This window comes from Tursiops truncatus, chromosome 6 (assembly GCF_011762595.2).
Source record: "Tursiops truncatus isolate mTurTru1 chromosome 6, mTurTru1.mat.Y, whole genome shotgun sequence".
NCBI lineage: Eukaryota > Metazoa > Chordata > Mammalia > Artiodactyla > Delphinidae > Tursiops > Tursiops truncatus.
This window is the reverse complement of record NC_047039.1, coordinates 84,851,731-84,864,528: the sequence shown is the minus strand read 5'-3', so window position 1 is coordinate 84,864,528 and position 12,798 is coordinate 84,851,731. Positions and strand designations below refer to the sequence as shown.

The 12,798-nt window shown below is 38.0% G+C and overlaps 1 protein-coding gene across 1 annotated transcript in view; it reads right to left on the bottom strand.

Annotated features, from left to right (window-relative positions):
• Positions 1-12,798, bottom strand: part of PLPPR1 (phospholipid phosphatase related 1) — a 121,253-nt gene that overhangs the window by 26,527 nt on the left and 81,928 nt on the right. The window contains exon 3 of the mRNA XM_019948878.3: positions 5,658-5,790. Coding sequence (XP_019804437.1) covers positions 5,658-5,790 — 133 coding nt within the window. The remainder of the gene's footprint in view (positions 1-5,657; positions 5,791-12,798) is intronic.

Here is a 12,798-nt window from a genome sequence, read left to right as displayed (position 1 = left end):
TTTAGATCACAATTTATGGCAATTAGTGTTACATGAATTAACGTTTACCATGGTACTTTCTATTCTGTCCAGTGCTACCTAATCCTTAGACCTGACCTAAATGGCCTAAGACTTGCTTGGTATTTAATTAAATTTTTATTGGAAGTAATAATGGAGCAACTGTGTGATCCCAAATGAAAAGCCCATAATAAGCAGTTTCTGGATGACAGGCTATTTTAGGTGCCAAAAGACAATCTAATCTTGGTATATCTGGATCAGTTTTTTCTTTAACTCAAAGTTATTCAAGACGGCAAACAAACCAAAAACCCTCATGGAATTCTAATGCTTTTTATTCATGCTTTCAGTATTAAATTAAAAAGTTAATATTTACAAGAATATGATTACTCAAGTATATTTGTGAATGAAAAGAATTTAAATATGACTTCCTTATTTTGTCTTTGTTGCTGAAAAGAGAATGTACAGGTTTATCTCTTTTGAGAACTTAAGTCTGTGTATGGTTGTTGTTCAATTTAATGCATACCAAAGGAACTGATGTAGGAAGGGAAGGAATGGAGAGGGAAAAATGAGGAAAGGGAGAAGCCTTACATATGTGTCACTAACTTGACCACATTTGTTTTGATAAAACGTTGGTAAAATTTGTTACTTCAGGCAATTTCTTTCCTCCCTTCCCACATCATGTAACGCAGTGTGAGAAATTATACAACAGTTTAGAAATGGTTACAGAAGTTAACTATGAGGGTTTATAGCTAAAGCCTGGGAGACCAGGCATCCTCTTTTTGTTTGTTTATTTATTTGTGGAAGTATAGTTGATTTATAATATTGTGTTAGTTTCAGGTATACAGCAAAGTGATTCAGTTTTATATATATATATTTTTCAGATTCTTTTCCATTATAGGTTATTGTAATAACAAGTTGTTGAATACAGTTCCCTGTGCTATACGGTAAATCCTTGTTGCTTATTTTATATGTAGTGGTGTGTATCTGTTAATCCCAAACTCCTAATTTATCCCCTTGCCCTTTCCCCTTTGGTAGCCATAAGTTTGTTTTCTATGTCTGTGAGTCTATTTCATCCTCCTTATAATGATGAGAACCTTGGGGAAAAAATTTATTGTTGGATTTGTGAATCAGAGGAATTCAATCCTCTCTGTCAAGGTCAACACAATTAGCATTTGTCTACAGGAAGAGATGGTTTAATTTGCTTGTTTTCCCTTTGACTTGGCTATTGCCATTTTCTCAGTTAAAATTTACTTTGACTCTGTGGGGTGGGGTGAGGGGCTATCTGTTCAAGTCCTTGCCACACAGCCTAGAGAAGACAGGGAATTCGAGAGCCAAGGTGCCACTTTCAGCTCTGCTTTCGACGCCAAACACTGTGTTAAAGGACTTGGCCATCCTTTGGGATAGCCTCTATTTTTGCCACTCCTCCCAAAATGTCTAGCTCTTTTACTGATTTTAAAATTACACATTTATGATTAAAAAATTGGAAATTACAGAATAAAAAGCAAAAAATAAAATTATTAACCTACAACTCAGGAATAACAACAGTTAACTTCTACATTTCTTCAATCTCTTTTCTATGGGATACATGTACACACACACAAATACTTACACACACAAATACATGTTCAGATACATATACACACATATGTATCATGTTGCATTCTTTTTATTTAGAAATAATCATAGGTTCCTAGTGTCTTGACTTTTTCCACATAGTGTTATATCATGAATAGTTCCCCTTTCATTAAAAATTCTTAAAGAATACCATTTTCTGAGATTGTACCTTATGATGGTTAGCATTATTTGTAAAAATTATATTATTGATATTTCTAATTTATGTTATGACAAAATAATTTTAGTCCATAAAAATTAATTTACATTTCTGATCATTTCCTTAGGAAAGATTATTTGAAGTAGGATTTTGGGTTAAAAAGGAGGCTTATTTTAAGGCTACTGAAATATATTGTCAAATTGCTGTGCAGAAAGGGTATATCAACTTAGTCTCACTAGAATTGTACTAGAATCCCAAGTTTTTTCTCATCCTTGACAGCATAAAGCATTATTTTTTTAAAAAATATTTTGCTAGTCCACTATTTTTGCAATGCGAAGCTGATTGTATTTGTTGAGTAACACTGTTGATAATGGGTTCTAGAATAATTACATAAACTGCAAGAGCAAAGTCATGCCATTTCAGCTTCATTAGAATAGTTAGCTGAAACAGTTGTTATTTTCTAATGCCAACTGCATGGTGTGTATTTTGGTGGCTACTGGGCTAGAATAAAAAGACTGTTAAGACCTTTACAATAACGTTTCTAATGCATTTTATTACCTTATTTTACTTTAATTTTTTCAAAGGAAACATCTCCATATAAAGGATCTTTACTTCAAGTAGTATGTTTTTTCTCTTATGGAAAAATTTAATCCACACATACTAAGTTACCCATCTCAAGATAGACCCCTCCCCCCAACTTCAACGCTCCTATATGAAAAGTCAGAATAGACTTTTGACTTTCTCTTAGAAATTGCCTTATTTATGTACCCTAATCTTTTAGAACTAAGCTGAAGAGAGGTAATAAAGTTAATTAAACAGGAGGCAAATGAATATTTAAGAATCAGCATTTCTGGAAGCAATTTTAGGCAAATCTATGATTTAACAGAGTTTAGTTTTTGCTCTTTACTCCTCCAAAAAAATTATGGAAAACCTACTATGTGCCAGGCATTTTGCAATATGCTGTTGATACAAAGTGAAAAAGATATAGTCCCTGCTCTCCAAGGGATCATAAATTACAGTAGTCCCCCCTTATCCACGGGGGTATGGTCCAAGACCCGCCCCCAGTAGATGCCTGAAACGGTGGATCATACTAAATCCTACATATACTATGTTTTTCTAATACATATATACCTATAATAAGGTTTAATTTAGAAATTAAGTACAGTAAGATATTAACAACAATAACTAATAACAAAATAGAACAATTATAACAATGTACTGTAATTAAAGGTGAATGTAATCTCTCTCTCTCGAAATATCTTATTGCACAAATTTAATGCCTTTTCTATCTTAACTAAGCACTTACCATGGCTGTGGCTGTAATTTTTGCAGTTTGAGGTGTGACAGCAGAACTAGCATGTATTACTTTTTTCTTCTTTACAGTTTCACAAACAGAAGATTTGTTCTTACTGTTCAACCTCAGCATGTGATTTTTTTCTTTCCTTACTGAGAACTTTTACCTTTTCACTTAAAGAAAGTGCTTTACGGCTTCTCTCTGGCATATCCAAATTGCCAGCATCACTACTCTTGTGCTTTGGGGCCATTATTAGGTAAACTAAGGATTACTTGAACATAAGCTCTGCCATATCATGACAGTTGATTTGATAACCAGACGGCCTCTAAGTGACCGATGGGTGGGATAATGTGGACAAAGGGATAATTCACGACAGAGCAGGATGGCACAAGATTTCATCATACTCAGAATGGAGCATGATTTAAAACTTATGAATTGTTTATTTCTGTAATTTTTCATTTAATATTTTTGGCTGACTGTGAGTAACTGAAACCACGGAAAGCAAAATCATGGAATGAAAACTTAAAAGTTAATAATTACCATCATCTATTGAAAACTGGGTGTCAGGCACTTTATCATAGTATTTTTCATGCTTAGAAGATCCCTAATACAGGCATTATTAGCCTTACCCACACACTCACAGTCCTTGGGCACAGTTACTTTATCCCATTTTATATCATATTCTTCATCTGCACAGTTAGAACTATAACCTACCTTATAGGGTGTTGGGTGGATCAAACGAAATTATAAAGTGTCTAGTCCAGTGTTCTGTATAATAAATATTCTCGCCTCTCCTCTTGTCTTCCTTGAAGCCACTCTGGTAGCAGGTGACCAAACTCTGGATGTCTTTGAAAGGCACCATCGTTTGGAATGAGTAGACTAGATAGACGTGACATCATATGGATGAGGGTATACCCAATGAGCCGACTGCAGACGCCCACAGGTCATTCTGCAAATACCATCAGTAAATGCCGAAGACTATTTTAATGTTAAGGGTTACTTCTTTTAACTTAGGTTTTCCTAGCCTTCCCACTCTACTACTTCCCTAACTCCCATGCCAATGTTAGAAGTTACTGCATATTTTTTAAAATTTTTATTGAAGTATAGTTGATTTACAATGTTGTGTTTAATTTCTGCTGTACAGCAAAGTGATCCAGTTATACATATATATTCTTTTCATATTCTTTTCCATTATGGTTTATCACAGGATATTGAATACAGTTTCCTGCGCTACACAGTAGGACCTTGTTGTTTATCCATCCTATATATACTAGTTTGCATCTGCTAACCCCAAACTCCCAGTCCTTCCCTCCGCCCCCCACCCCACAACCATGAGTCTGTTCTCTATGTCTGTAAGTCTGTTTTTGTTTCATAGATATGTTCATTTGTGTCATATTTTAGATTTCATTTATATGTGATATCATATGGTATTTGTCTTTCTCTTTCTGGCTTAGTAGGATAATCTCTAGGTCCATCCATGTTGCTGCAAATGGCATGATTTCATTCTTTTTAATGGCTGAGTAATATTCCATTGTGTATATGTACCACATCTTTATCCGTTCATCTGTTAATGAACATATAGGTTGTTTTCATGTCTTGGCTATTGTAAATAGTGCTGCTGTGAACATAGGGGTGTGTGAAGTTACTGCATATTTGATTTTGATATGATCATTTGCTCATGACTTGAGGAAATTCGACCCTTTTCTATAACAGGAAGTAAAGGATTAAGGATAAGCAAAGGAGCTGTGTTCTGGCCCTCGCTTTCTCAGTTGTCAGTTCCATATGTTCTAAATGGTATCATGGCTTGTTTTAGCACCATGTTGATACTTTCAGAGTTTTATCCTGGCTCCCATGAACACCTGACCAGTAGGTATTTGCAGGATCTCATTAGAACACTAATAGTTACTGAGTACTCACCGTGCAGGAACTCTGAGAGATCTATATTCCTACCTTTACTCACATACACATTCATTCCCATATTTATAATCATTATCCATATACCCTCAGGATTTTTATAAAAGTCCTAGAAGGAGGGTTATAGAAAACGTCTTAATTATTCCTCATCGTGAACACTAATAAAACTATTTGTTTTCCAACTTTGGAAAGGCATTCTTTTTAAGACCTGATGGATTAGATTTTCCATACTTTATTTAAAGTTCCCTGCATAACAAAGTTACTGGGTAGGAAAGTTTTGTCAGGAAAGTTGATTATTTCTAGTCCATTTTACTGGTGCCCCCTGCTGCTGTGCCCCCTTGCCTGACTCAGCTTAAGGGTATATGGAAATAGCCAGTCAATATTAAAATATATGTCCCAAGGGAATCTCAGGTAAGTATTGTGTAGGAAGAAAAAATCAAAGTTGAAATCATTTGTAAAACAATTTAATAAGTATTGCTTCACTTTAAGGATCAAAAATTTGGCTTGGCACCAGGATCAGGCTCAATTTCTGTACTTCCTGGAAAATCCCCAAAACAACTCTTGCTTTTAAAGTTGATGCTTCCATAGCTTAGGTTATTTTATCAAGTGTGTTCATCTTCAGTAAGTTTAGTAAGTTTTACCTATAAGCGAGGGCTTAGTCCAACATGCCCTTGTACTCACCTATGAATCTTACGATCCTTCGGAGTAAGGGATTCAGGTAACAGCATTCTCCGGTCAGAATTGTTTTCTCCTGGGCAATCAGAGATTCTCTGGTTGACTTTATGAAATACATGGATAGCTCACCAATAAAAATCTGGAAAAGGAATGTTGAAGAATTGTCAAGTTGGATAGCTGTCTGATAAAAGAGACCCACTAGCTTAAGAAAAAACTCAAAACTTCTGAGGCTTCACAATTATATTAGAAGATATCATGTTGGAGGGATGGAGAGTTAAATAGTAATTTGCAGTTAACTCTTCAAAAGAATTAGAGAAAGCAATAATTGATAATTTCAGATAGATTTCAGGCTATAATATTAAATTCTAAAGTCATATGAAACCTAAGTTGAAATAATAAATTGAATAATAGAATCTATGATAGGGCTCACTCAGGCTGGATTTGAATTTTTTTTTTTTTTTTTTTTTTTTTTTGCGGTACGTGGGCCTCTCATTGTTGTGGCCTCTCTCTTTGAGGAGCACAGGCTCCAGACGCGCAAGCTCAGCGGCCATGGCTCACGGGCCCAGCCGCTCCGCGGCATGTGGGATCTTCCCGGACCGGGGCACGAACCCGTGTCCCCTGCATCGGCAGGCGGACTCTCAACCACTGCGCCACCAGGGAAGCCCTTGAATATTTTTAACTGAATGTGTGCATTGCAATGATGCGGAATGACTGGGACAGCCCAGTAGGGCATTATACGCACCCATCGCGATATTACTTCATTACGTGGCAATACTACCATCTTTATTTGAACACATTTGCCTGATCAATATTCTCCTACTCTGAACTGGTTGACTGTCACACCTTTATGATTGGCACCTCTTGTTATCTTGAACTAATACGTGTATATTACCATTTAAATCATAATGCCTTTGTGTACATTGTAAGCTTCCTGATGACAGGGACCATATCTTATATTTCTTCATTATGCTTATAGCACCCAGTGCACTGTATTCCCATTTAAAATAAGGATCTGGCATGAGGGAAGTTGTCACCAACTTTGACACTGCCGCGGCTGAAGACTGAGAACCTTCAGTGAATAAAAAGTTAATAATTACCATCATCTATCGCAAACTGGATGTCAAGCACTTTATCATAATAGTTTTCATGGTCACAAAATCCCTAGTGTTGGTAGTATTACCTTTGCTTTACTGGTGAAGAATGAAAGTTCAGTGTAGTTAAGTAACTTACCCTCCAGAGCATACAACTGGCATGTGGAGGCACTGGGATTGGTATTCAGTACAACTGGGTTCCAAAGTCCACAGTTCCCACCACATCATATGCCACTTTTATTTTCTGAACCCTCATTTCAATATTTCCCCAGAAGAATGTGATCTTATAATTGTTCTTCTTTGCTATGTGTGTGCTTGTGGTTTTAGATAAACTTCATCAATGTTTTAAGAATTCCTATGCCTTATACTCTTCCTATCATTATAGAATATCTGTTTAGATGGATCAAGATGCCGTCATGAATGGCACATGAGAGATGGAAGTTAAGCTATAGAATAGTAAAACTGGAATCGTCTACAGATGTTTTCCCCTTCCTTTTATGAGGGAGGAACCCAAAAGTCTCAGGGACTTGGCCACACACAGCCAGACAGTGTCTGAAGCAGCTCTAGCAGGTGTTCTATAAATAAATACTGTTATCCCATTGTACAGATAAGACACCTGAGGCGTAGAGGGGTTAAATAATTTGTACAAGGTCGTCACGAATCCTAGCTCTGAAGCCAGGAAAACCTGGCTCCAGAGTCCTTTCTCTTAACTGCTACACTTTTACTCAGCAGTGATGCAGTAAAATATTTGTTGAATTTGTGTTTAACATTGACAACATAGAAAACAAAACAAATGCAATATGCTTTAAACACTAAAAAATGTAGATGATATTAAAGTACAAGATAGAATGGTGTAATGGAAATAGAACTATGGGCAATCCAGAATGGGATGGAAGTTGGCAGGAAGTGACTGAGTTCAGGGTCGGACAGACAAATGATGGGCCAGCATGGATCACCTTGGCAGGTGCTGTCTATGTATGTCTAAGAATATTTTGTGCCTGACATCCCTTGGAATTAACAATGAGTTGATGCTCTGTCAGGTGAAAATATTTGAATAGTTTCAAGAACTCAGCCCTCCCTCTCTTCTCGTTAGACCTGTCTCTGCCAAAGCAAGGTGCCAAGGGGCTTTGTTTGTCCCCACTGCAATGACGGCACTGCATTACTGTTCTTTATCTCAGTGAACAGATGGGGATAAATTCATGCATAGTCGGGTACAGGAAATAGTATTTCCCTGAGGGAGCTTTCTCTGCTCCCACAGACTAGCTTAGGCATTCATGTTGTACGTGAGTCTCTTACCTTGTGTTTCTCCTTTCCATTTCTATCACAAATTACAATGATAGTACGATTACATGCTATCATGTTCATTCCTTGTTATGGGATATCCCACATGTCTTATTCCGGTTATGTCCCCAGGGCATAGCCCAGTGTAAGGTACATAGTAGTTATTCAATGTTGAATGAATTAAGCGTATCAGATTAATGCAGGTGTTTTGGAATACAGGTTTAACCAGGTAGACTGTAAAGAAACTTTGCCAGGTCCCCTCGGGAAAAGGGAGATCCTGCCTTGTCATTGTTCCCACAACATATTACACAGATCTCTCTCCTGACATCTACCCAATTAATTGCAATTATTGTCTGTATGTCCCTTTTCATTTGACTATGATGTCCTTATGGGAAAGACTTTTGCCCTTCCTTGCATGGTAACTAGAACAGGGACTGGTATATAGTAGATTCAATCAATATTTGTTGAATGAATAAAAGACTGAATCTTTAGAGTACCTATGTATGGGTAGAACCCTCTGATCTTAACTTCTCTGAAGATTTCTCTGCAGGAAATTCCCAATATGGACCAGAAAGCATGCAATTTTTGCTGTATTGCTTAGGAATATAGTAAAAAATTAAGGATTAACGAATACAAAGTAAAGTATCTCTTTTAAACTAAATTTACTCATATACTCATTTTGCATTCAACAATTTTGGAGAGGCAGCACCCATTCTGCCAGGAATTGTTCTAGCATGGGAGACGTAGCTGTGAACAGAGAATAGTGGGGGAGAGCACAAAGAAACCAGTAAGTATATCGTGTAATGTTGTGAAATGACATGATTAAAAAGTAAAGCAGGGAACTGGGATGGAGAGTGGTAAACACGTAGGGATAAGAAAAGAAATGAGCGATTCTTGCCTCAGCCATTTCAGAAGCCCAAAACACCCTTACTCTATAAGAAAGAGAGAAGAAAATTCTAGAAGTTCTCCATTTAGTGAAGGTTGTCACTACTCACACAAGAGGCAAAAAAGCAAGAAAATGTGAGAGAAAATCTACACAAAACATGTTCTTGTTAGAACCTAGGGGTAAGACAGGAATAAAGACACAGACCTACTAGAGAATGGACTTGAGGATATGGGGGGCGGGAAGGGTAAGCTGGGAAAGAGTGAGAGAGTGGCATGGACATATACACACTACCAAACGTAAGGTAGATAGCTAGTGGGAAGCAGCCATGTAGCACAGGGAGATCAGCTCGGTGCTTTGTGACCGCCTGGAGGGGTGGAATAGGGAGGGTAGGGGGGAGGGAGACGCAAGAGGGAAGAGATATGGGAACATATGTATATGTATAACTGATTCACTTTGTTATAAAGCAGAAACTAACACCATTGTAAAGCAATTATACTCCAAAAAAGATGTAAAAAAAGAAAATACACATGTGCACACATACACACAGATCTAAACAAAATCACTCCGAGGCACACCAAACAAAACGTGTCATGTGAAAAGGGTACGGGGCTCAAATAAATCCGTAAGTAAAATGTCCTAAGACTCTCATGTCAAAGGTGATAAGCAGTATAAGAATTGATACTATTGGGACTTCCCTGGTGGTCCAGTGGTTAAGACTCCATGCTCCCAATGCAGGGGGCCCGGGTTTGATCCCTGGTCAGGGAGCTAGATCCCACACGCCGCAACTAAAAGATCCCCGCAGCCAAATAAAAAAAAACAAAAATCAACAAACCAAAAACAAGAATTGATACTATTGGTCAACAATATTCAAGTCACAATTGAGGTATGAAATACAAAATAAAAAAATCAGAGCAAGGATATATGCTAACCTATATATCTAATTACTGACATAATACTTTGAGTATATTAAGTAATAATGTTTACATAAGGAAGGAAGGAAGAAAGGAAGGGGGTAATTTTATAACTTCAAGGTAGGACAGTATTCCTGGTCCATCCAGTTCAGACTGTGATGGACATAAAAGTTGCTGATAAAATAATCCAGCTCTTAGATCTCAGCGAATGGGCTTCATGGATGTTCATTTCACTGTGTTTCTCTGATCACACTCAGGGTGCTATTTCTCCATCCACTGGGTTCCACAGTCTCATACAGGGCCTGATTCTGCTTGGAGAGAGAGGGAGAGAGAGAGGGAAGATTCTGCTTGATAAAGGTAGGGGTCTCTTTTCTTTCCTGCCTGGCCCCAGCCGATGTTGGAAGCCGTCTACCCACTGGCAGATTTATGACTCTGGTTCTGGCAATGGTTGGGTTCCTCCATCTGTATCTTTGCCACACACACTCTGCCTTTATCTACCACTCTTTTCAGAGAGCAGCTGGGACATGTGGGACTCTCCATGTGTTTGGCCCTGGCTGTCCTGCCTATTATGGCCTTTCAAATTGTTGGCTAACAAGCATCCTATCACTCATAGCAAATGAGCATACCCTCTGGTGAGAAATGATCAAGGCCAAACTCTAGACCTGGCCATGAACAAACAGCAAGTGAATTCCATTGGTGCATCTCTCATCCCCCAGCTATGCTGGCTATAATCACAAGTGACATGACCTAAGACACTTAGATAACAGTAAATATACTTTTAGTGAGGATAACTTGATAAATCTGTCTTTCAAATATGGAAACCCAAATGGCAAATAAGCAAATAACCCTGGAATATAATACATCAGTTTGGTGTGTTATCTTGCAGACTTCACTTCTTTACAATCTTTAAAGGAGATCTGATAAGTCATAAATAAGTGATATAAATGTAAAATATTTAGGGGATAGTGTTCAGATTTCAAAATATAAAATCTGCAGAAAAAGTCACTGGAAGATGTATTATAATTTCATATTGTAAGGGGGACTCACTGCATGTTCTATGTGGCTGTCATCATAAAGGTGTCTAGAATTCCTGGAATATATGTTTTGGCTTCACACATATGCTAGTTGTAGCGCTGGTACTTGGCAATATCAGAGTCATTGCTGTTTCTTGAATGTGGGCTGTTGAGTTGAAATCTCAGCTCCCTCCCTTCTTGATGTGACTTTGGGCAGGTAACTGAACCTTTCTGAGCTTCTGCTTTTCTTTTGTTCATGACTTTGAACATGAGGGTAGTAACTATATCAGAAAATTATTGAGAGTATTAGGAAATGTATGTCAAAACATCTATAGGTGCTCAAAGAATGTTTGTTGCTGTCACTTACTGGTCGGTCTAGGCAAGAATGTGTATTGAAATTGCTTGAAAAATTGTCCTGGATTAAGAAAACATAGCTCTGCTCTGCCCCTAACCAGATGTTCGATCTTGGACCGCTTGCTTGACCTCTCTGGGCCTAGTTTCTCATCTGTCGGTTTCTTATCTGTTGGACTAGGAGAACTTTAAGTTGCTTTTCCAGCTCCAACATCTTTGCCTTTATGATAGGAACTGACAAGAGAGGGCTGATTAAGGGAACTGAAATCATGTAATTGGGCTTTAATTTCTCTCCTGTTGGTTAAGCTCTCCAGGGTCAGTGTAGTTTCTTGCAATGCTTCTTCCTTCAGCCTTCATTCACTTTTAAAATCCCAGGGGGCTTTGCCCTCACCAAGTAATCTTCCCTAAAAGCAAAGTGGACGCAGCCTGCTCCAGAGTCGTCACATTGCCTGATACCTCTGTTACCTGTGTGCCTAAGGACAGCAGAGGCTAGTAGCTCCTCCCTGGATTTCTGTGTGTCATGCTCTGAGGAAGAGGAGAGGGTTCTTTGCATACTTCTCAATATTAATGTCTAAGTAGCTTCAGAGATTTCAGTCCCAGGGATTTTTAGATGCTTCCAATATCCTCCTTGGGAAGATTCTTTACTCGTGAGCGTTTCCAAGAAAGGCAGGCATGGTTTTTGCCGTAGATTTTGTTTAAAAGTGACCCAGGGGATTTTAAACGTCCAGACTATGCTGCCAGTCCTGGCTGCTGACGTCTAAATGCTCTGCTTTCATCTTTCCTGATGAGTGCCGGTGACAACCCAGATGTGCAGAGAGGTTCTGGTCCTCTGACCTGCTGAGCTGTGCTTGGTTCAAGAACTCTTGACTTCTGCTTTATCACAGCTAAGTGTAAATAAAGGAATTCAGCTCTAGACACTTCTGTGCCTTTCAAAGCTGAACGCTTCAATAGAATCAAGCATGTGGATGATGGCATTTTGGAAATCATTCAGCAACTCACATAATAAATGTTTTGTGGATTGCAGCGTCATTACTGGTCTTAATCCAGGGGTGGCATCTACCTATTCAAAACGCTCTTAAGTTGACACTTGCTATATAATGCAACACCAAGGTGGGATGCTACATTTCCAAAGCAGGGTATTCTCTTGAGCCCTTTTTTTTTTTTTCTTCCTTTCTGGACGGTGGATGCAAGAGAAATGGGAATTTAAAATGAGTTAGCTAAAATACTGCTCTTAGTAAAAACTAAAATGCATTGTGATCACCAAGTAAACTGACCATCACACAATTTTAGGCAAACAGTAGTCTTTTCAAGAAACAAATTCTCAAAGCTCCTAACACTATCATCTATTCACCAATCCTTAAAAGGGGCATCTCAAAGGTGGTAAGCAAGTCTCTCCGTGGGACGATGTTAAGGGAAAAAATAATCTGTAAGGGAATTTGGAGCATTCATCTGCCGCATGGATAGTAAATAGGAAATCCACAACAATTAATGAGGCTATCTATAACCCTTTCCCAGAAAAAAATGTCAATTGTAATGACTAAGTACATTTGCAACGAAGAAAATGTGTTCACGGTAAAAAAAAAAAAAAAAAAAGTCATGAGATAATGTACAAAA